General features: G+C 46.0%; 1 protein-coding gene across 5 annotated transcripts in view; it reads left to right on the top strand.

Annotated features, from left to right (window-relative positions):
• Window positions 1-1,185: 1,185 nt before the first annotated feature.
• The window catches only part of LOC118231321, a 42,615-nt gene continuing 18,399 nt past the window's right edge, over window positions 1,186-25,401 (top strand). For 3 of the 5 annotated variants that reach the window (XM_035425024.1, XM_035425020.1, XM_035425025.1), the window contains exons 1-8: window positions 1,186-1,772; window positions 6,236-6,304; window positions 13,910-14,117; window positions 15,998-16,462; window positions 16,729-17,025; window positions 20,041-20,196; window positions 22,765-22,983; window positions 24,428-24,552. In XM_035425024.1, coding sequence (XP_035280915.1) covers window positions 1,554-1,772; window positions 6,236-6,304; window positions 13,910-14,117; window positions 15,998-16,462; window positions 16,729-17,025; window positions 20,041-20,196; window positions 22,765-22,983; window positions 24,428-24,552 — 1,758 coding nt within the window. In that variant the 5' untranslated portion in view covers window positions 1,186-1,553. The remainder of the gene's footprint in view (window positions 1,773-6,235; window positions 6,305-13,909; window positions 14,118-15,997; window positions 16,463-16,728; window positions 17,026-20,040; window positions 20,197-22,764; window positions 22,984-24,427; window positions 24,553-25,401) is intronic. The other 2 variants (XM_035425022.1, XM_035425023.1) reach the window with 2 other exon arrangements.

The following is a 25,401-nucleotide window of genomic DNA, read 5'->3' as shown; positions in this document are numbered from 1 at the left end:
AATGCAGTGCATTCAGTTGCTTTTCACATGAAACGCTTTGAATTTATTGTCTTTTTGCTATTAATTTGTTCCACCTAAATAGAAATGTTTTAATGAAACAGATATTTGAGAGTCCGTAGATGATGAGTACAATGTTTTCTGCCAATCAATAAACAGATAACCAGGTAATAACATATTAGGGAAAGTATCTGTAATTTTGTTGTTGGTGTTTTTGTTTTCTATGCTTTATAATTAACTTATTGAACTTTTTCTTAGTATGTCAAATTTTGGCCACCATATTGGATTTTTACGATCATGTGACCAAGGCATACATGCCAGGGTCCTCACATATGGGCCATAGTTCTCTGCAACCCAGAATGATTTTCAAGCAGCCTGTTCAGGAGTTACACCATTTTTTTCTGAAACAACACTGGAATAAAATTACAAAATCATAAATATTTTACGAAGGATACAATAATTATTATTGGACCCATAAAGACACACGTAGTACTCCTGACAGAGAGAGAGAGGAGGAGAGTGAGAGAGACAGAAGAGAGAGAGAGTTCTCTGTGTGTTATGTACTCACATCTCTTTGGCCAGTACAAATATCATTACCCTGCGTACAGCGCGGTCGCCAGGGGTGACGCCCGCTGTCACTTGCTGCTCAAAGGGCCTTGTTAATATTTCACTGCAGACTGTTTTTTTCTGTGTGCCCTTTAAAGACAGATTGAGGGAAAACACACTGATCCTGAGACACACTCCCACTAATGAGCTCTGATTGGAGGAGCTGATAGGGCGTGTTGTTTCCATAGAGCCTGCCTGCATGGTCCACTTTAATGTAATTAAGGACTGAAGATTTATGAATACAGCAGGCCTGAACTTGATCCATGCTCATTCTCAATTACAGAGAATTACAGCGGTGAAAAGGCTTCAGTCCAGCTGTCTCTGTTTACTGCCTTTGAAAGGCGGGGGTGGGGGGTGGGGTTCAAGCACTCTCACTCTGTACTTTGGAAGGCTAGGGGTTTTGACTGTGAGCAGGGTGCAGGGAGCTGAACTGGGCAAAACTGGAACGTGGGTGGTGGTGGTGGTGGTGGCGGGGCGCGCGTGGGGGGGGGGGTACATGATTGTAATGGGAAGGAGGGAGAATACAGAGGGTAAGGGGGTTAGGATGTTGGTGGGGTGGGGGGTGGGATCAAGGTGAGAGAGTGAAAAAGGAAGTCCGCCTGTCTGAATTTTAGCTTCAGATTTGTACTCTTTTAGAAAATGGAGCAGAAGAACAGGATGGGATCTCACAGACCCCTGTAATCATTAACAGCAATAATTTGCACACACTAACGAAGGAATTCTCTCCTGCACAGGTACTGGTTGACTAAAGAACTCCCCAGCCAAATGAGTTGTTCACAGACCCTGTCACCTCTCTCATTTGCAACCCGCAGTAGTGAGATGCAGACAGTAATGAAAAAGACTACGAGTCAGGTGGTGTGAGAGAGGGACAGAGAGAGAAAGAGAGAGAGTGTTCAAAGGGGAGAAGAAAAGAAAGAAAGGGAAAGACTGAGAAGGTGAGAGTGAGAAAGATGGCTGAAATGAGAAGAGGGAATTTTAGGGTTGTACAGTACAGAAGAGCTCCAGTGTGGCGTTCCACAGGGAGGGGGACCCTCGGTGGGAGGGGCTTGAGTGGACGTTTGGGCGGACATTGGTCCTACAGGGGGCTGTGGGGTGGGAACCGCCTTCTGCAGCACCTGGACCGAGCTGGTCACCCAGCTCTCTCCCCCCCGGCTCTAAGCACGGACGCGGTGAGTCAACTCGGCAAAACTCAGCTCCACTATTCCACTCTGAGCGCCACCTGCTGGACAAAACCCATCACTTGACTCTGGGCGTGGTCCTCTGGACACAGGATGTTTCTCATGTTTTATATGAGGGCAGATCAGCTGATCCTAGATGAGTGGTGATATCTGGTATCTCTGGTTTCTGGCACTTTCTAGTGATGTGTGCTGTCTGCTGTTCCCCTTTAGCGATGTCCGATGCCTGCTATTGGTAGTAATGTGTGTGACGATTAATGGATATGACAATGACTGCATCAGTGCTTTTTAGTAATACTTGCCATGTTGTGTTCACCCTTTCTGTCCTTAAAGTGACGGACCATTGCCAGCAAGTGAGGCAGTGGCCTTTCTGACCTGGAGCACCATGGTCTGGATATATCCAGCCCCCCAACATCAAAACAGTTTATATGCTTCTGATCCTAACCTCAGCCATTCAGTATAACAGCTAGGCACTGATCCAGGGTCTGTCCTTTGGGCAGAATCCATCGACCGCTAATCTTTATAATCTGTCAAGCTTAGTAAACTCTTCTTTTCCACTTCCCTTACATGCATGGGGCCTGTCACGGGGTCAGGTCCACATGCTGGCCGGGGCTGCATTTTGTCCTCGTCGTATTCTGTCTCCATGGCGATCTCATTCCCCTCACCTGCTCCGAGAGCAGGTAGGGGATCTCGGTGATGGATCCTTGATCTTCAGATCTTTAGGCTTTAGCACACCGCTGACTGGGCTTTAGAGCAGTGCTCGCCGGGATCTCAGCGTGACGGATCCGTTCCCCCTCCCTCCGCTCAGGCTATAGATTCCCCAGCAGTAAGCTGCGATGAGCTCCCTCATGTTGACCAGATGAGAGGGTCGGGGGGGGGGATGGAGCCAGCGGTCCTGGCATCTGCTCGGCTCCGGGGGCCGGCGGATGTCCTGCGGGCCAGGCCGCTGCCGTGGGGTGGGGGGTGGGGGGGGGGTCAGAGGTCCCGACGCGTGGTGCGGGGCGGCCAGCGCTGGTTTGTTTCGCGTTGCTAACCCCCCGCTGTCCGGGCTGTGTGGCGGGGACACTAACCCCGCTGTTGCCCCACTGGAAGCCACATTGATTCTGTCACAGCTAGATTACAGCCGAGAGGGGAGCGGGCTCGGCCTCCGGAGAGGCCCTCTGCCTCGCCGAGCACGTTTCGGGGTCAGAGAGTCTGTGCAGCCCCCCGTACCCCACACCCTCGCCCCCCCCCCCCCCTTTGCCCGCTTCTCAGGGCCAAGACCTGCTGTAGGGAAACTCCATTACGTGGGGATGGATTTGGCTGCGCACATTCAGGGCTCATTATAGCTGACCCCCTGTTCTGTCCTAGTGAGTATGTGTGCTCCTCTCTGTTCTCCCTTAACCTCATACGATCCGTGGAGGTAACCCCGCTCTTTTGTTTTTTCGGTTCAAGAGGTTTCAGATTGTATGACCATTGTTCACTGAGCCAAGCTTCCTCCTGAGCTGTGTAATCTGTTAGGATGGCTTCCTGATGCTTCCCTGTGTTGCGCATTCATTCAGAGTAGATTTTCTGCATTAAGTATATTTCCACAAAGCTGACTTTCTGTGCTCTGCACTCATTCAGGGGTAAGTTCCTGTGTTGTGCGCTCATTCAGGGGTTGATTTTTGTGTTGTGTACACATTCAGGGGTGATTTTCCTTGTTGCATATTAACTCAGGGGTGGTTTTCTGTGCTATATGCTCATTCAGAGTTGATTCTATGTGTTGTATACTCATTCAGGGGTTATATTCTGTGTCGTGTACTTATTCAGGGGTGCTTTTCTGTGTTGTGTGCTCATTCAGCTGCTCATTCAGGGGTGTGTTCGTGAGTAGTATATTCACTTAGAGGTATTTTTTGGTTACCACCCCCTTGCCTGCATATAAACCTGGCCAGCGTACTCCAGTGGTCCCTGTGCCTGTCTTTGCTGCTACATTCATTTAAACATAGATTAAATGCCTGTTAATGTAGGCTGGCCCAGAGAGAGAGAGTAATCATGTGAAAGTAAATTAATAAAACATCCAGGGTCTAGGAGTCAACAGATGAAACAGAGGTCCTCTGATGGGTGGGTGGGGGGGGGGGGTTTAGTGATTAGCTATAAATGGGTAATTTGATCGCCATGCCTCCACCCTCTTATTATTGATAAACTGGGCCTTATTTCCTCCGCTCGCCTCCCCACACCAGCAGCTCCACACTTCCTGCCTCTGTAGGAGTCTGTCTGCCCACATGGAGCAACGCCCAGAGGATCCTCACTTACTGAAGCAGTTTCATCACATGCTGGATAGAATGGAATGGCATGGACTGGAATGGAGTGGAATGTACCTTGTTTTTGATACCAACATACAAAAATAAGTCTGCATTTAATCAGCTCAGTGTGGAAAGTAAATGTGTGCATAGAAACATCTCATGCAATGTTTCATTTGCCATCTTTTTCCTGTAGCTCTTTTCCTAGGTTGTGAATGTATGTGGGAGTTAACTCTGAAGAGCAGGGAGCTCCTCCCCTTTCTTATACTCAGAGGGGACTTCAGAGCATTAAAAACTTTAATGACTAGAAAAGCCCATTCAGCCCAACTGGGCTCATAATTGTGCCTATTGTCTAGAGTCCATCGAGTGTCAGGCCTATGTTTGAAAAGTCTAAGGGTCGCTGCTTCCATGACAATTGTGGACAAAAAGAGCAAAGCACACACACAGACACACACACACACGAGCGCACATGTGCACACACACACGAGCACACACACATGCACGCACACACGCACGCACACATGCACACACAAGCACACACACACACACACACACACACACACACAAGCACACACACACAAGCATGCACGCACACACGTACGCACACACACACAAGCATACACATGTATATGCACACATGCACGCACGCACACACACACACAGGCTATGCTGATGGCTGTATGCTCCTATGTTTGAGCCATGAGTGAATACTTTGTATCCTTCTCTGACCACCTGTCCATACTTCACTGTTAACCACCAGTGAAAAACAGGCCGCATCTTTACCCCTGAATGATTAGCATTTACTGTCCACTTGTTTTTTTTTTAAGTCATCCCACCCATAGTTCCCTCTCACCTTGTGCTTTCAGTATGTATGGGGCCCCTTTCCCTTCCGCCAATCCCACCATCCCATCCACAGCTTCAACCAGTGGTGTCTAAGTATATTTGATTTCACATTCAGGGCATAATTGGTGACAGCAAGGCCATTGTGTCTTAAGTGCTAACAATTTGGAATGTAATTGGCCATCGTTCATCTCCCGGCCATTATTCGGGGAGGATGCAATTAAACCTGAAGCGATTGCAATGAATTTCTAATGGGAAGAGTTTTCGAAAATGACGCTTGTGATGGTGATTTTGTATGTTTGAGGGGCCACCCTGTCTGGGAACAAAAATAAAGTAAATACCTGATCTCCCTCAGCCTGTCTCTCTGACTGGAGGTGACAGACAGCTGCAGTCTTCTGATGGGCTGCCAGTGGCCCAATGCTGGCCTTAATGCCGGTGACCCGTACGCTGCTACTAGTGGGAAGGCTGGTACAAGCAGGATGCAGGCAGGTTGCAGGCAGGTTGCAGGCAAGTGCAGAATGATGCAGAGAGATGTGGGCTGGACACTCATGGGTACAGGGTACATACAGGAAAATACCTGTTGGTCACACGGGCATGAGAAAGAAGAAGACATGGCTGCTTTTATGACTCTCTGACTGCTACTTGGAGGGGAGGTGGACTCAGAGAGCTGAAGTAATGTATGCACTGACTATGGAAATTGGGGGCTGGGGAGGGCAGGGCGGGGCCTGGTGGGTGGGGGGTGGGGGGATGGGGCAGGGGCCCTGGGAGGGGCCAGACGCTTTCTGTGTGGCTTTTTATTTGTTTTGTTTTGTGTAGATATTGTTCTCAGCACAGAGGAGCAGGGAGGTCTGGTCCTTGAGAGCCATAAGTCTCAATAGTCCATCCATCAGCTGAACCACTTGTCATTTTGATGGGTGTGTCATTGTGTGCTAGAGTGCTGAGGCAGTATGGAATGCCTCCTTTGGACCAGGCTAAAGGATGCACTAGAGGAAATGAACAGAATTAACCAAATAAACATTGTGCGTGCTTTGTTTATGCTTCTGTTAGTATGTGAAAGGCCATGTGTCTGATCTGTCTATGATCTTTGTATAAACCTGTGTATGATCTTTGTCTCTGATTTTAAGGAAGGATATTTTTGCGGTGACAAAATTGATTCATATTTTGTATTTGATTGAACGTTGTTGTTAAAATTATTGTGTGAGTATGTCTTTATGTATTTGTGTGTATATTTGTGTGTGTTGGTGTGTGTGCCCATGCATGTGCGTATGTGTATGTGTATGTGTATGTGTGTGTGTGTGTGTTTCTGTGTGTGCTATGGATATGTTGGTGGGTAGTGACTGTTTCTCTATCTTGCAGGCTCCTCCATCTTACCTATCCTTTGTCAGTGGGGCTGTGCTATGGGACAGAGGATTGTACCACTACGCAGTGAGTATGCTAACACTAGCCAACACCAGTGTGCCAGCACTGTGCCATCACTGCACAGTTTCCCTCTTAAATATTCCTGTTAAACAGTGACAGTTCAGAGCCCTTCACAGCTCAGTAATGCACAATACATTCAGTTTTAAATCCCCAATGGCTTATGGTAATAAAATGCAGGCTACATTGATGATAATGATGATAATTTGCATTTATTTAGTGGAAGATGAAAATGATGATGGTTTGGGCAGTGATGACATGCACAGAAACACACACACTCTCACACACGCGCACGCATGCACACACACACACACACACACACACTCACACACAGACTGAATCACACAATTAACAACTCCAGGAAAATGGCCAGCCTATAATGTCTTAATTTTCGTGTCTAGTGTCCCCTGTTTCTTAATTGAACACAACAAAAGCTTAACCTAGGTGACCTCTCACTCAGAACATACACACACACACACACACACACGCACATGCACACACACACACACACACACACACACACACACTCACACACAGGTACACACACACACACACACACACAGACACTCTACCTCTTTGAAAAAGCCTTATAGCTTTGCCTTAGTCAACAAGGGGGTTGCCATGGCGATGGTGGAGCTGTGTGGGCCAGCTTCCTGTCGTGGCCTCTGGTCAAACAAGCAGTGAACAGGACACAAAGACCCCGCTGGTCCTCAGAGCCTCATTTACATCTCCAACGGTTTTCAGCATTCCTGTTTCCTCTTCTCCAGCACAGTGGCGCACAGTGCTGGGTGGAATATCCTATCAAATAAACCTCATTCAAGCAATACACAACATACAGCACAACTGTGTTTAGGACTCTGTTCACTACAAAGCCCTGAAACAGTCTTATAAGGGTTTCTCATAAGGGATTGCTACTCAGATTTACAGACTCTCTCCTTCTTTCTCAAATCCATTTCTCTCTCCCTCCCTCTCTCGCTCTCACTGTGTCTTTCACACCCTTTTTTCCATCTCTCTCTACTCACACTTTCTTTGTTAACACTGTGCTCCCTGCTCTCTCTCTCTCACTCTCTCCCTCTCTCAGTTTGAACTGCCACTCTCTTCTCAAAGAATGAAAGAATTCAAACAAGCGTTATTAGTATGACAGGAAACATCTAGTCTTAAAATGCTACAGCATTTTACAAAAAGGAAGTATAGACAAATCTTCCCCCTGCCCCCTCCCTCCACCCATTGCAGATAAGTGCCAAAGAATATAACAAATTGCTATTATAATCAGGAGACCTAGTATGAAGTAAAAAAAAAAATGGTTAAATAGAATGCATATAAAAAAGTACAGTGTACTGTCCCCCAATCCAGGAAACAATTGACATATTTAAATTGACATTTTGTTTATGTTCTTTACAAAAGCGGGAAGGCACTGTGTAAAAAACACAGAAATGGAATGAAGTGCAGGCTGTATGATTTGTGTATGAATAGCGGTAAATAGGTCATGTGGCATCGTGACATTCAACTCCAGATGAACTTTACTGGAGTCCCTATCTAAACAGACCTTTGAATGAGGCGGAGAGCTTGTTGACCCAATGTACTGGTTATATTTCAAAGCCCACTCTGTCACCCAGGACACGAGGTGGAAGGGGTGGTGGCATTGGTTATGGTGGTGGCAGTGGGCGGGAGGGGTGGGGGTATAAGACCCGTAGCGCCGGAAAGCCTGCAGAAAGGACACTGTGCAGTCCCACTCGGGGGAGACTAACCTCACAGGTGTTCAAACACGCCAGTCTACGGGAGGAGCTGCATTCATTATTCTTGTGGTGTTTGAGTGCAGACACTGTGCCAGTGTTAGCCCTGCCCGCAATGTGCCAGGCTGCTGTGCCTGTTTCTATGGGAAGACGGGAGTGTTTAGACAGGCATGGCATGCTCCCGAAGGCCGACTGAACCATGCTTTGCTGTAGGTGGGCCTCATAGTTCAGTGTGCCAACCCTCTTTATTTGGGTGCATCTCTGTACTCAGGCCAAGGGGCTGACTGCTCTCAACTTGCTGCACTGTATTACTGCACTCAGGTCTGGTTGACTGAAAGAGACATGTATTCTTTAAGAGGAAGGGATTGGTCGTCACCCCCCTTTTCTGATAAAACGAGAATATTCTAGTCATATTGAAATTAATGAAAAAGCAAGCCTAAAATGAATACTGTGATGAATTATGAGCAGACATACCACTGTGGACCCTTGGCAAACTGCTGAAAATAAGCAGGATTGGGCTTGGTTAGTACTTGGATGGGAGCCCTTCTGGGAACACAAAGTTGCTGTTGGAATAGGTGTTGGTGGGCCAGTAGGGGGCGCTCTTCCCTCTGGACCAAACTGAAATCAATACCCCAGCACAGTCTTGGGGGCACTCTGCTGTAGAGAGTGGCATCCTGCAGATAAAAAGTTAAGTCAAGATTCTGTGGCCATTAAAATCTCATGCCACTTTTTTGAGAAGCAGGAGTGTTAATGCCATTTTCCTGGTCAAATTCCTGTAAAACTATATATTATTAATCTGGCCACTTAATCATCTGCTACATCTGACTGGCTGCAGAATGCATATACATATTTCCTATCCACAAGAATAACTGACTTGCCTTTACTAATTTGTTCTTATTACTATAAAAACAAATTTTCTCAGTCAGGATTATTCTTGTCCAAATTCTGACAACGTGACAGAAATATGTGTTGTTAATACAATACCCACAAATTATAATAAAATAGGAATGCTCTTTGTTAGAATTACAAATTTGGACCTCCACCTTAATGAGAAGTTTGTGGGTATTTAATTAACAACACATTTCTATCACTGTCAGAATTTGGACAAGAATAATCCTGATTGAGTGAATTTGTTCTTATAGTAATAAGGGGTAATCATTTTTACATCCTGCTCACTTCAAACTCTGTTTTGTACCAGAAGCCACCAGTTTTAATATGGAGATCACGTTTTACTGACAGGAGATAGAGCTGTCTCTCTGTACCACTGTTTACACTTGCTGTGTTTGTGAATGTTCTACATTGTGTTTGTGTGCGTGTGTGCGCGTGTGTGTGCATGTGTGTGTGTGTGTGCGTGTTTCTACCTCCGCTGTTGTGTGTCTGTTTTTGTGCATGGATTGTGTATTGTGTTGCCCGGAGGGCGGGAGGATGCCTGGCTTGCGTCGTTTTCTTTTCCTTTGGGGGAGATGTGGTAGGAGGGGGGTGGCGATCTGTTTTGGAGGCGTTTGCTGTGCTGCTGGTCTGCCTGATCTGGAAAGCAGGGTCATTGTCTTTCGGTGAAAGTAGAGAGCCCATCTGAATGCTAAGCTGAATTTGAGCCTGGCTTCTGACACGAGCTGATAATCAGATTTACCCCCTCCGAATCTGCTGGACTCCACAATGCTCCCTACTGTCCCCCTCCCCACTGCAGAGCTAATTACTGGCCACAAAAACACAAATCTCCACGTTTTAAAAGTCCCTTTTTTCAGGCGCAGTCCTGTGCAGGATTTAACCTTGTTAGCGCTGAGCCTGGCTTTCTTATCCGTCAGAGCTGTGAGGAATTCACTGTTCCTGAGGACAGAGGGACAGAAGCGCTCTTCTGTTCAGCCTGGAGTCGTTTTGGGGGCTCTCTGTTTCTCAGTAGGAGGGTTCACCCAGTGTCAGTGCCATTAGGAGCCGGGGGGGGGGGGGGGGGGGGAGCAACGCCAACTTTCTTCTGCAGGCCATCTGCAGCGCTGGCTAATAGACTTCCTACATTCATCTCCCGGTCAGCTCCATCAACAGGCTGCTGATCACAAATACAGTAATGAGGGCATTATCTGGAGTGTTTAATGTGACGCCATGAGCTCAGTCTGTTTCCTGGGACCTGAGGAGGCGGAGCCTCGGCTGAAAGCCCGTGACAGCGGCGGAGACATTCTGTTTGCGTCACAGGATCTGTGATGCTCCAGGTGTCACTGTGCACATGTGGAGCGAGCCGGTCCAGGGCCAGAAGGGGGAAGGTCATGCACCAGGGTTATAGCATGAGGGGTCATGTTATGGATACACAGTGTTGGGATCAATGTACAGGACTGTGCTCGTGTACGTGTGTGAGACCGCATGTGTGCACGTGCTTCTGTGTCAATGTGCTGTGTGTATGTGTGTCAGAGTGCATTTGAAAGCTTGGATGTGTACTTTTGTGCATGTGTGTATGCTTGTGGTGGTCCATCATGTGTGTCCCCTAGAAAATGTCTCTAGCTGGATGTAACAAACGGTCGTTGAATGTGTTAAAAGCTGTTGTTACCTTGTGTCAGACCACACGTGGTGTTACTATGACATTGAAAACTCATTTTTACTTAACAGCATTTTCCTTGTGAGCTGTACTTGCGTAATGAATATATTTTAGGTGGATATTTTTAGGTATGGCTTTTGGCTTTTATTCAAAATGAGGACTCGATGTGTAGATAAAGGTAGGAGAGTCTTCATGGCCATATTCAGTAAGAAGCTGGTTGAGACTTGTTCGCTGGTGCACCCCCCAGCCCCATGTAAACATGCAGACACGTGCATGCGCACTCACACACGCATGTGCACACGCGCACGCATACACACACACAAACACACTCACACGCACACACACATGCGCACAAAAGAACCATACTACAGCCTTTCAATGGCGGCTCCCCTTGATTGACAGGTCTAAATGAGGCGGGCTCAGGTCTCGGGGCCTGCTGAGCACATCTGTGCTGAGGAAGGGGAATAACGAGGGGCGGGTGTCGGGAAGAAGCCTTGGTTTTGTTGGCTCCATCTTCTTCTCTTGTTCCTTTCTTTCTCCTCAAGAAGTAAAATTGTCCTCCCCTCAGATCTCAAGGGGAGAAATCTGCATGGATTAGGGCTGGATTAGTAATGATCCCAGTGTGTGTGTGTCAGTCTCAGAGCTCCTATCTGTGTTCAATCGCTGGGGGCACACCTCTTAACCACAGTGGCCTTGTGGCTCATCATCCCCATAGACAACCACAGAGGCAGGAGCATTATATTTTGTTTTTAATGGCCTTTGCTCAGATACAGGTGAGGTTTCTGTGACTACGCCTACAAGATTGTGGATTAAATTTAATTGTCCCTTATGAATCCCTAAAGTCCACATGGCCTTGAAAACAGCCACTACATTCTTTGAAAATTGATGGTTGCCTGTAAAACATTAAGGTCTTTTGTGACATATAAGCCTCTGAACTGAATCATTTCCTGATGCAGTGAGTTTCTTTATACAAAAAGTGAAAGTAAAAAGTGAGATTTTCTCTAGAATTAATTTATTAGATCAAACTCAAAAGCTGCTACCTGCTGATTAAAATAATAGAAACAATAACTTATTTTAAGACAAAAACCTGATTTAAAACAAATGAAAGATGAAAATGAATGATTTTTATTAACTTAATTATTTAAATTCAGGAACTGACAATGTAAAAGATTTTCCTAATTTCACACTGGCTACTTGATAATGCTTACAACAGAATTAGGCTACCTCATACATGGCTTGCTAAAATGTGGGTGAAGAAATGCAGTGTCTGGCAATATGAAACTCTCATAACATCATCAGTCCATAAATGCAATGCAAAAAGCATGCAGCAAAAACAGTAACTGCCATGAGACCACAGAGCTAGTGTACGCTGGGGTCCTCAGTGAGTAGGCATTCACATAGACGTGATGTTGGGCTCATTCAGGATTCAGCTTGAGCTACAACACCAAGCGAATACGTAATGATGCCCATAGAGCTAGTGTCCTATCTAAAGTAACGGCACCAAAGCTTTACAGTCTAACCTTGCTAAATCTCAATTGCCCAAACAGTTACAGAAACGTTATTAGGACGTCAATTTTTATAAAATCTTTACAAGAAACACCAGATAATCAAAACATTTTCTGTAGTTTATGTGTAGTGCTGCAAACAGACAGACAGGGAATTTAGAAGTGTTTGTTCTGCGTTAGTGTCAAAGAAAGTCTACCCTCAGCCAGCTGCTAGAACAAAAAAGCAAGAGAGGCGAAGAGAGAAAGTGAACTTTGCTTGGTGTAACCAGGAGGTGGCCACCGACAAACACAAATAAAAGGTTATATATGTGAGCGTGTCAGCGAAAACGCTTTATTGCATTTAGCTGTTTGCTTTCTAAAGGCCAGAGAATAGAGAGGAGGATCAAATCATACCCCTGGCAGGGCGCTTTCGCCGGCAGGGGTGAATTATCTACTGGCACAGGACCTACGGCGGGAGAAGGGGTTCAGTCCCATCAGTCAACCGGATCAATATTTACCATGCCAGCATCGTTTATCTGCAACTGGCCCGGCCTGAAGTGCAGTCGGGACATGTGCACAATGCACTTAGCAGAGAATGCGTCCTTCTTCATCATCCTTGAGTCACTATGTGTGTGTGTGTGTGTGTGTGTGCGTGTGTGTGTGAGTGTGTGCGTGTTTTGTTTGTGCGTGTGTGTTCATGAATGTGTGCACGTGTATGCAAATGTAAAATGAAAGTAGATAGAAGGGGAGATGGGAAGTGCTAGCGAGCAGAAACTGTTATAAAATGTAGAAGAAAGTAGGTGGGTGGGGAGACGAATTAAGAAGCACAAAATTTGGAGTAGGAGATGAAGAAGGGAAGTGAGAGAGTGAAGGAGGGGAGATGGGGGGGAAAGAGAACGGTCTGTACTTTGCAGCAGGAAGCAGATAGCTCATGTATAGACTCATCTAGATTGTACACTGGAGGTGCTAGAGAGGGCCTGCCGTGATTTTGCAGTCCTGATAAAATGAATCCAGTGGCAGTAATCTTTCAGCAGCCTCAAAGACACCCTTAACCAGGGTCATGCACAGAGCTTTTGAGGGGCAGGTGCTCAAAGTGAGAAAAGGGCATACCAACCTAAAAAAAAAACTGACACCCAGTTATTATACAGAACATATTTTACCAAAATGATTGAATGAATATTAACAGCAGCAATAATAATACAAATATTAATTCATTTTTTATCACATCATAGGGGCACATTGGGCACTTTTGGCAAAGGGGGCAGGTGCTTAGGCACCCAGAGTCCTTCCCCCCTGCACGTGCCTGCTCTTAACAGTGTCAACACTACACTAAGCAACATTATAACAGAGAGGGGAATTAATAGCGTAACATCTGATGTGGCAGTATTTCAGTGCACTGAATGAATCCACTGTTTGTTGTTCTGATTTTTCTTTTCATAGTTTCTGTTATCATCTGTTGTCCTGGAGTCTTTTCTGTATGGCTTTGAAAGGAAAATGCCTGTGCTTACCATTATGATCTTGTTGCACAGCAGAGGAAATACAGAAGCATATAGCAAGAATAGAGTTTACGTTAAGGAAATTAACAGACCAACAGGTCTTATCCAAAGTAAATTATGTTAGGGAATACATACTGGTTTAAGCTATGAACAGTGTTGATGTCATCCAGGTCTCAGTGTTTGGGTCACAACTGACAGTAACAGTCTATACATAAACCTGTAATATAAAGTTAGATGCAGAGTAGGTACAGGATGGAAATCGATGACATAGTATTATTAGGAAGAAAATTAGTTAGGGGTTATAGTTCTAGATTTAACATCGGTATGGCTAGTATGGTTAATCCATACCTTTACAGCCCCAAATCTTTTTCTTACAGGACTCATCTCCCACTGATGGCTCTACATGCTTATGCCATCGCTTCCTCGCCCATATGAACACCAGTCCCGGGGACGTGAGACTTGCCCATATCCCGAGCAGCCACCCCAGGCCTATGCTTCCTCACCTGGGCCTGACACAGAGGCGACAGGCCCTTAGTGAGCCCAGGCGACAGGCCCTTAGTGATCCCAGGGTCCGCCGGTATACAGGTGAGCTAGCCCTGGATACATCCTACCCCTCTTCACCCACCCAAGAGCCTCCGTAACCCTTGTACACCACCCCTTTCTATTTCAACCTTTCTTTCTTTCTATTTTTATCCTGAATATATACCCAGAATCATGCAGTCTATACTGTGTCAGGGCAGCATTGAAGTATTCCGGAATGTTCTCTACCAGCTTAATACCCAAATTAATGGGGATCCCTGTTTCATATGCTTCACCTTATCTGGTGAAATCCTCAAGGCCATGAGCTGAAATTCAGTATTCTTACGCAGTGTATATTAATTGAGACTGTGGCATACACTGAATAGGGTTGAGACATTCATTCTGAAATACTCACTCCCTTGCTGACAGGCTGACAGGCTCCCTTGGGGCAGAGATCCCAGTGCCTTATGGGCCTCTGATGTGTCGGTATTTGTCCTCTGGCCAGCATTAATACACACATTGCGGGTCATGACTTTCTGTCTGCACTGGGGGCTCACTAATTATTCAGCCATATGGTGACCATCTCAGCCGCGAGCATCCCTGACACCCCTCTTAGGAAAAGCACCGTGTGGCCATGGTCTTTTTGGGAGGGTGGAGATTGGGGGTAGTGTACTCTGACACACACCATTCATATATCCCCCTGCCCCCCCCCAAATCCTCCGGTGTGTAACAGATGGGAAGGAGCAGTGCATTGTGGGGACAGCAGTGCAGAAATGTGCTCTCTGACTTCTCCTCTTTATTCCCTGGCCTGACTCCACTCTGTCTCATGCTCTGGAACAAGAGTGGATTGTCTTTTTCCCTCTGGCTTCCTCTCCTTCTCTCCAGACCCTGGTTTGGGGGGAGTGGGGTGGTCTGAATAACAGTTTTGGGTTGAGATTGCATTTATAGAAAGGTTAATCAAGGGGGCATGTGGGGGAGGTGTTGAACAGTGTGTTAGGTATACTGCAGTTAAGGGGTTCCTTACATAACATTACAATCACTAACTAGATGCTCTTATCCATAGTGGCATACAAAAGTGAAGACCATCAGTGTTCGTCCCAGGAATACAAAAGTGTAATATCACCAAGAAAGCACAGGAGGATTTTTAATGAGTAAGTCCAAAGTTAGTGAAGAAACTTATCATTAGCATCGCAAACAATGATGCATACCAATGACAGGCTGACCTATCTCTACACAGCTAAGCATATAACATACCTAAAAGAAATCCAAAAAGAGAGAAAAGGCATATCTAGATCTAGGTTAAGGTGAGCCATGCCGTCCTGACCACAGTGAAGCATATTTCACCACCAGGGGGCCTGAACAGATAGGTGATGTAACTGGGAAGTGCAGGCATGCAGTCAAGGAGGGACCAGGTGCCAGGACATTGCAGAAGGGAGAGGTCTGGCTGCTGTGCAGGGCTGGTTTGAAGATATAACAGAGGTCATTTTGTTGCCCAATAAGCTAGCATTAATAAGCTTTTGAATTGGATGTGATGGGAGGGAGATGAGAAGGTTAGCGGTATACCTGAGCCTGGGGAGGTTGTAGTTCAGCTGAGCAGCATCAGCATTATGGATAAGCTGCAGAGGCCTGGTGGAAGAGACAGGAAGACCAGCGAGGAAGGAGTTGCAGTAGCCCAGATAGAAAATGACCAGTGCCTGGACCAAGAGCTGGGTTGAGCAGATGGTGAGAAAGGTGCTGTTGAACAAGTGCCATTTAGTAGTGAATGGAAGTCAAGCAGAGGGGAGAACTGGCAGGGAAGTGCAGTTTTAGCTAATTTGAGCTTAATAACTTGAAATGTTAGGCTGAGGACTGGGTGAGGTTCTTGTGCTGTAATTTCCCATAGCCTGTAACTTGATGGTAAGTTCCTGCCATATCCCAACATTCTGTGCTTCATTTCCTCTCTCAAGATCCCAGGAGAGGGCTACAACTCTGGAGCTCCAAGAGGTTGCAGTGGGACATTGGCGAGCCCTGCATGCCATCATCTCCTCCTCCCAGCAGGGCTTCTCCTGACCCCCCCGTCTCACCATCATCATCCTCACACACAGCTAGGGCAGGCCATCAAGCAACTATGCCCCCAGCACAGGCCCATCCACCACCCCCAGCACCATCACTCGCACGGACCACAGGTCTTCATCAGGAAGATGAGGATCGGAAGGATGGAAACCTCTGTGCTTCCTCAGCAGCTGCTGGCTCTCCAGGGTGGGACCAGAGGCCTGGCTCTGAGTTTCAGGAAGCGGTCACACCAGTCAGCCTGGTAACCCCGGTAACCCCAGAAACCCTGGACCTTGATCTCTCTGACTTCAGCCGACCGCCGTCCAGCCAGCTCAGCCAAAACTCTGACTTCTCAAGCAGAAGGAGCAGTGTCCTGTCTGGTATGCCTGATCATGCACTCCAAGCCCTATAATTCATCACTTGTTATGCACCTGTATCAGTGTTGTTTCCACAGAATTTAGCCAATTCCTCCGTCATCAGGTAGTTTCTACCAAAGCATAGACATTCGTACTCTCTCCACATTAACTTATATCAATCACTTTCTTCCTCTCTCTCTCTATCTCTGTCTCTTTCTCTCTCTCTGTCTTTTTCACACACACAAATGGGCTGTTCTAATATGAGCTTACCCTTTACTGTTATCCACCAGGTGGATTCCGGTCCTCTTCATTGTGTCTGTCCACCCCGGCCTCCTTGAGTTCTTCCCTGGTCCCCCTGCCTGACCATCCTCTGGACCCTCTCCAAACCCTCCGCAGGTCGTCCCTGATGCTTGCACCTGGTAACCATGGTGACAGGGACAGGTTCAGTCTGAGTCGACCAGAACAGGACAGCCTCGTCTTAGACCCCCAAGGAAGACCTGCTCGGCCAGGGGTGACCCCGCCCTCCACCCTCTTGGGTCAGATGTCACGATGCTGGCCTGTCCTCCCCCCAATCTCTCCCCACAGAGGTGAGAAGTGGTTCCCCTCCCCATCTCCATATGGACTGTTCACACACCCCCAGTGTCTGGAGTTAAATACCCACACCCCTGGGGGTTCGATTGTCCCCAACGTGGCCGGATATCCACACAAAGAAAGAGAGATACACAGACCAGAGTCTTCAGATGTTCCGCTCCTCAGCTTCTCATTGTGAAGCTCCTGCTCCTGTCAGCTGCCTCTGTTCCTCTCATAATAAATAACCATGCAAGCATTTCTTTTTCCACTCAATCAGTGAGAGACAGAGGCTCTTTTCACACTGAATCAGTGAGAGTGAAAGAGGCAGAGAGTCTTTTCCCACTCAATCAGAAAGAGACAGTCTTTTCCCACTCAATCACGGGGAGCCATGATGCTTCTTGCACCATTTTAAAACAAGTTGAATTCACCTTTTCACACCTTTGTACTCTTTAATACAGTGAGTTGCACACACTCACTGGCGCATTAGACCTCTGATGAATTACTTCTGCTTAGAGTGAGTGCCCAACATCCTGACTACAGCTGCTTAAGACTTTCGCCTATGGAAGCTGCGTGTAGTAGAAATATTAATAATTATTTTGGTGCAAGATGGACAGAATCAAACTGTGCAAAGGTGGCACACCTAGTGAATAACATCTGCTGTGCTTTATGGCAGTACACAATACTGTCATAAAACAGTAAATGCACTTAGGAGAAACCCAGTGTGCTGATAAACCTTACTAGAACAATCAAAGTATATGGAAGGTCTCAGTTTTTGGTGTGAAAATAGCATTTAGCTTAATCTTGTTAAACACTAGCCCTTAGCGTGGTGATCCAGGATCAAAGTCCAAAAATTTCAGTTCTGACCGTAGCTGTTAGCCCTGCAAGATGGTGCATGATGCCCCGTAGTGTCACCCAGGGAGTGAGGGTTTTAGTTGCCTGGGAATTTCCCAATGTATCGAGAGTGGTGGTTTGAGTGGTTGATTGGGTGTCGGAAAACTTTCACAAAAAGTCTGCCTTAGGCAGCTGTGTAAATAGCCCTCCTGCAGTCCAGAAAGTCCAAAAAGCAGACCTCCTGCATAAAACACTGAACTCCAGCTGCACACCTGTATCCTCCTGATGGAGGATTTTGCAAGGATGGAGCAGGCCCATAAACATGACTGGGCCTTTCAGTTTGGGAGCCAAGAAAACATTAAAGGGGGAAAAGCCATAAAAAACCAAAACTGATGGTTGTGGAGATTGTGGTGATTGATGATTGTGACTGATTGCGGTGTCTTTTACAACTGTAAGTGCCTCAGTTGTTAAAGACACCATAAGCTAGGCCTTGTGTCCTGGAAATAACAGGTTTGAACCTGGGCTCATTTGTGTTCATAGGCATGTGCTGCAGTGCTGAGTATAAAAGCAATGACTCGACAGGGACAATTAGCAATTTCACACTGGGGAGAAACAAACTGTTAAAAGATACTCCCTGACCACCATAATAAATCTTCTCTGTTTTGCCTCCTGAGTGATTTCACCCACTGTCTGTGCTGGTGTGTGTGAGGTGGGAAACGATGATAAGAAAGCATAGAGAAATTGAGGATTTTGAATCCTTTTTTGGGGGGTGGTGGTATGAAATAAATACATGCATAAACATGCAAATATATTCACCCTGACCAAACCCCTGTGAGAGGACAACAGGCAGAACACAGCACTTAGTGGAACACCTTGGTCCCTTCATATGAACGCCATGTCAGCATTTGGTGTGTCAGAATCGGGACGAGAAGCAATGAGCGATGAGATTTGAATTGGCTTTATAACAGAAGGAGAACAATGGGGGGATTGTGCTGGGGTCCCCCTCCTGCTCTGTGTGTACTATCCCGCTGAGGGGGCACAGCACCCTCTCCCCCGGGTGTGTGTGCAGAGTGGGCGTTCGGGTCGCCTGGTGCTCCGCCGCGGCCCTTTCAGAAGGCAGGCTCTTTGTGTCCTCCGTAGAGCCCGCCGCTGGGGCCCAGCGATCGGCCTGACCTCGGGTGACCCCTTCTGTGCCGGGCCCTCAGAGAATAACTGTCCGTGGCAGTGAGGGCCGCCGCCGCATTGTGGCGCGAGAGCGGGGAACGGAGCGGGACCGCGGTCTGGAACCGGCTCCCCCCCCCCCCCCCCCCCCCCCCCCGCCCCACGCTGGAGGTGGATACGAGCGCAGAGCTGACAGCCGCAATGTGCTCTGAAGTGTGGAGTCAAGTACCCCTGTTGTCTCATTGAGAGAGAGAGTCAGGCCGCTGGAGTGCGTGGTGCATTGTGTTTGTGTGTGTGAATGCGTGAGTGTGTATGCGTGCGTGCTTGTGTGTGTGTGTGCATGTGTGTGTCTACATGTCAGAGAGGGTGTGTATGTATATGTGCTTGTTTATGTGTGTCTGTGTGTGTATTTATGATTTCCTGTGTATTTTGTGTGAATGCAAGACCATGTGTGCATGTGTGTGTGTGCGTGTCTGTGTGTGTCTGCGTGTATTGGTGTGTGTGTTTGTGAGAGAGAGAATGTGTGCCTGTGTGTGGGGACAACACTAGAGAGGGTATATCTTTTTCTCATGCAAATTACAGGCAAAGGAAAAATAAATCCTGTTTTGACTAACTGTCCTCCCATTGGAGTTTATTGTAATGAGAGGGTCAGTGCTATTTTAGAAAGACTGACTGATTTGTGTGTATTTAGTATAATTCGTTTTTAACAAGAGAGGTGGGATGAGAAGTGATGCTGTTACTTCAGGGACAGTCTCAGTCTCTCAGGTTGCTTCTTACATCATATACTCCCTGTAGATGCTCTCATTTGGAGGTTCTAGGATAGAATGGGACACTGGGGCATATGCCACACACACACACACACACACACACACACACACATACACTCACACAAATGCACATGCAGTGATATATTCGCACAAAAACACACATAATTTGCACAGACATTAATACACATCACACACACGCACACACACACACACACACACACACCCTTCATGCAGTACATGCACAAAGTTCATTGTATGCTTTAACTGTACTAGGGGCCAGCGAGACTGGGGGGTCCTCCTCTTCTCAAGTCAGCAGCACTGAGTCAGATGTCTTGGAAGAGCTGGATGCCATCGCATACCGAACGGGCTCTTGTCTGTCCCAGGAGCGCTCCAATAGCTTCAATGCAGACTGCAGTTCTCCTGACACAGGTAATTCACGTCACTCAGTTACACCTGTACAGACATACTGTACCTGACCTAACTATACACCTGAATCAGTATCACATGAATAGAGTACCAGCAAGCAAAGCACAAGTGCATGTCTTTGATATATACTGTACTGACACATACATACACCGGTTGATCTATAGGATATTATTCTTCATTGAAGGCAGGGTGAAAGAAAATCTATTTGAGGGAGGAAGAAATATAAAGTCCTCCTGTGAGAACTATAATAATACTGTTGATTTCTGTTGGGTCTGGAATTCATACAGCATTTGTCCTTAACACTGACAAGCAACTAAAGGAAAAAATCAATTTTGTTCTTTCCAGACAAGGTTTTTTTGCACTCAGAAATCACTGAACTAACACGCCAAGCTGAGATTGTGAAGAAGCAAAGAGTGTAATGCTTTAAGTCAAAGTTGAAGACGAACTAATTTGAAAACAGGCCGTGGTCTCCTTTCATACACCTATTTTTTCCTATATAAGCTGCTTTTTGCCTGTGTATGAGCAGTAAGTTGTAAAGAGATATTACCCAATGAAAAATGACCCTTCTTCCTGTCAATGTCGCAAAGTTCCTTCACTCTCCTGGACCCTGGTGAGGTGTTTCCCTCAGCTTTACCCAGTGAAGGATCTTATCACATCAGGAGAATTCATTGCAGTGGATGGAAATGCATGGAAAATTACAGGAACTGTCCAGCCCCAGGGTTGACTCTACATTTGTTATGTAAAACTCCTTGGCATACAATATGTGAAATGTATTATTCAAACAGATCCTGAAAGTCTATGTCCTTAGCTAGAGAACTTCTCATACTCGGTCGTGGGGGACCCCTTTGCATTTGCCAGTTGTTGCTACAGCCAATGTCTTGCCTATTTAAGGTTGTAGAACACACGTGTTTTGGTTCTTTTAATTTCTATTTAACAAAGTGCAGGTTTGGATTGTTAACATTTGGTTAGTTTTAGTGGCCAAGTATCCAACCTTTCACCAGTTAGGAGCCTGTTGATTCACCTCAGTGTTTAATTTGGTCAGTCACATTTTTTATTACCTCTTTTTATGCAATCATTTTCAATATGGCCCAATAAGCACAATGTGTAAATTGACTTTTTATTATTTGTGTATGTATAGCTATATAGCTATTTCTGACATAATGTGGCTTAAGAGGCTAAAGAAATTCCCCAAAACATGTAAAGAATCAACAGTTTGTTCAAATTTGAGGATTGCAGTTGTGGATGGAATGAAAACCAGTATACACAGGGGCCCCCAAGACCAAGTTTAAGAACCTCTGATCAAGAGAATATTTTATCATTACTCTCCTTGTACAGATCTCATTGGAGGAAGCATCAGTTCTGCTCAGACAGATATAACATGTCTGTCCTGAATGATAGTAAATGGCTAATTCATTCTAAAGAACATGCAGCTTGCAAGTCTCCAGTTGTCAGCTCAATGTCCTGAGGGCATATCTGAGGCACAGTTTGCTACATAGAGGCTGTGACCTGTGTGCCATTGAGAGAAAGGTTAAAGGTTAAATACAGCAAATGATCACCACAGTAAACTTATGTGAGAGCGAGGAATACTGTCACAGTATGTCTCTGGAGACACTCAGCTAGGCACACTGTCCTGTCTCTCTCTCCTGCCCCCTGCTGGCTGTATGAGAGTCCTCCCGCTCCCATGGGTCAGTTCTGTGAAAATGTCTGTTTAGACTGCCTGCCTTGCTCTCTGATCCAGGTGATCCCCCAGGACTGCAACTTTATCAAGGGCCTAAATATGGTGTTGAGTCCCGTAATGATGGGCCCCCACCTGCACTGCTTCCTGGGATTTCATTTTCAGTATCACATGACCCCTATCACACGTTTAAACCCAACGTTGTTCTCTCGCACTGTTGCAACTGCAGAATTTCCCTCATTTATAATGAAGTGCTTTGCCCTTCCCTGACAAGAGATCCGTGACACTGGTATCTGCCAGAGTGGATTTCAACAGTTATGAACAGAGCATGAAGAGGTAGTGAAATGAGCAGAAACATGAAATGAGTGTAAGGTGTGAGACTGGTGGGCATGATGTCAGCCCTCTAATTGCCCTGTGAAATTCCCCTCTGGTGGACCTGGCAGGATTTGCATAGGCAGAGGGCCAACGGTCTCACTCTAACAGTTTAAATGAGGTGTGACCATGGGAGCTGGACCCGGGCATCACCTGTCATCTCTGGCCAAATCACGTTGTTCAATCAGCAGCTGTGCAACGCCCAGTAACTGTTACACCTCGTCCAGCAAGGCCCATCCTGGTCCCCTTCAGACCAAGCGTCTCCCTCCCAAACTCCCTGCCACTACCAACTCAACTCAACAATGATCCTCAAATTCTGGTCATCTTGCTATGGAATCCTGGCCCTGACTTAGGGAGATGTAGAGTCTGGTTTGGTTGGTTGGATGTATCATCCATGAGGGTATGCACTGTTGAGGTTGTGATTGACTAGTTGTGCTGTCTGTCTACAGTACCAAAATTAAATTGCCTGTACATATTGTCTCTGCATTATTAAGGTTGTGATTGACAGAAATGCTTTCTCTCAGCAGTGCTGTCACATCGTGCTGACTCCCTGGTTCTGGACTGCGACTCTGGCAGTTTGGGGTCCCTGTCCCGTGTACGACTCCTGCTCCTGGACCACCCTGATGCTGTGGAACCCTTCTCTCCAGTGCCAGAGTGTGGATTTCCATCTACAGACAGCATGGGAGATCAAAATGAGCATGCAGGAGGGACTTACAGGATGCACAGAGGGGATTGGTCCACAGGTATCCATCCTTTCTTTCTCTCCTGGACACTGATTGCTGCAACTGGACGTTTGAACTCCTTTTTTTGGATCAATACAGGTTTATTGAAATTGATTACATTTGTTCAGCTCATCTACTGAATGAACTTTATCACCTGATCCTATACTATGGAGATCAAGGAATTGGTTGTGACAATCTATATCTGTGCGTTTCGTTACGAGTATGATCCCAATTCAGACAGCAGGACATCTTATAGTTACAAGAAGCAGTGGGGATAGACACCCTTAAGTGTACACAGGCTTATGGAGCCATACTGTTTCCCTGTACATTCTTCAATTATCTAACAGCTTTTGCGTTAGCATGCTATCAGGTTAGGGTTTGGTATTTCTTGGGCCAGAGTAACAAATGGTTTAGTTTAAGATACTGGATGTTTCTACATGTTCTCTGCAGCAGGTCAGGAGAACAGTGTTGGTAGAGCGCTATTAGTGGATAAGATTCGTTAGAAGTGCATTGACAGGTCAGCCCTGGCAAATCAGTATATGTAGACAGAATTGGCAGTTATTTCTTTATGACTCATGATAAATGATAGCGCGATACAACTCAGAAACAGGGACTCCATTCATAGCTCCTTGGGAGGAAATGGGCAGACAGGGGAATACCAGGGTGTGATGGGTGTAACTGCGGCTGGACGTCCTTGTGAGTAATGCCTTTTAAAGTGTACGTGCGTGTGTGTGAGCGTGTGTAAAACGGCACTTCTGTCGCTGACTTTGAGCCAGCGGTGGCCTGTCAGTCATCTTTCCACCTGGCAGCTGCAGGTCTTTACCCGTAAAACAATAAAGGTATGGAGTGGAGTGGTGTCTCTGTTGGGGAAGGATAAGGTTTTATGGAGCTGATCAAACCACAGCTTATCATTAATCGGCAAAACTTAACACACTCTGGCCACAATGTAAAATGCAGAAATTACTGAAGACATATGAGAAAATGTCTGTCTGTAATGCTGATGCTCCATGCTGATATCCCTGTGTATATGAAACAAGTAATCAATATCATCTGAAAATTCACTTTATTTCTTGCACATTCACATCTTGAACTGGTTTACTGACTCGTCCCCAAACAGCAAGCTTAGATACAAGCTTAGAAGCAACAGGGTTTATGGTAATAATAATAATCTAAACTGAAACTGAATGTAAAATTTGCTTACAAAAACGTTGTGCTTGTGTGTAGTTTGAGTTGGGTCAAACTTGTAAACAGGACTTTTAGAATTGATTCTATATTTTTATTTATGCAATAGGTTCATTTAACTTTTTCAAATAGTTTTTATCGGTTCTTTACAACAAAATAGTGAAATGACTCCCTTTCATGAAGATATGCAGCACACATAGGTAAGCATATTTGACACATAGTGTCGACGTCATGCTCTCTCTCTCTCTCTCTCTCTCTCTCTCTCTCTCTATCTCTCTCTCAGTTAGCAGCTCTTTGCGTGTGTTGTCAGGATCCCTGGCGCCCCTCACCCCTGCAGGCTGTGGAGAGGGTGCCGGGCTTAAGGGACGTGGCACCAGTGGAGCAGAGGGGCAGAGCTCTCAACCAGCGGTGAGTTCTCCTTTCTGTGCGAGGGTCTCCGTATGTGGAACAAAAGGCCGTTTTAAGTGGGCCTTAAATCCTTTCGCACTATCAGCCCCGAGCTTAGGTCAAAACTGCCATTCATGCATTCCTGCTTCGAGGACGCATTCCTTCTGGAAGTCCAGTGAGAGAAATGTTGCACCTATACCAGCGTCCAATACTGAGTATGAAAACCTACACTAGATGTGGCGCAGTCTATGCCGAGTACTATGCCTCAAGGTTTTATATGCTTGCTGCTCTGTATTATAAATAACTCGATCAACTAAAAGACCACATAGCACCATTACAGTATTGTCTATAATAACTTGGGAAAGATCATCTGTTGTTTGTGGTTGTTTGCATCTCATTTAAAGCACACTGGCAAATAATGTGTCCATATTATATATTTTACAAGTCTTGCATTATCCTGTCATCCAAAGCTGCACTTCAATCTTGAGCCATTCATCAAAATATAACACAATATTGATTGCATCATATATGTCTTTGCACTAGGTTGTACCACAACAGCTATTCATATTGATACTGCACAGTGTACTTGACTGATTCAGCTTATTTTCACCACGGCTGTTTGATGAAAGGGATGCAGACATAACTTCAATATGTTAATTAATTTTAATTAATGGGGCTTCCTGATAATTATACTAATTCACTGGGTTTAAGCAAATATACACTATAACTTGGTTATGGAATAGAGCCTTTCAGGAGAATGCATGCTTATCTGGCTCTCATGGACAGAACACACTACAGTGATATTATGGGCATATGACAAAATGGGACACAAAATGGAAAGATAAAAGTGATAGGGGAAAAAAATCTTTC

Source organism: Anguilla anguilla, chromosome 7, assembly GCF_013347855.1.
Source record: "Anguilla anguilla isolate fAngAng1 chromosome 7, fAngAng1.pri, whole genome shotgun sequence".
Taxonomy (NCBI): domain Eukaryota; kingdom Metazoa; phylum Chordata; class Actinopteri; order Anguilliformes; family Anguillidae; genus Anguilla; species Anguilla anguilla.
Note: the sequence above shows the minus strand (reverse complement) of the source record. Positions and strands in the feature narration are given on the sequence as shown.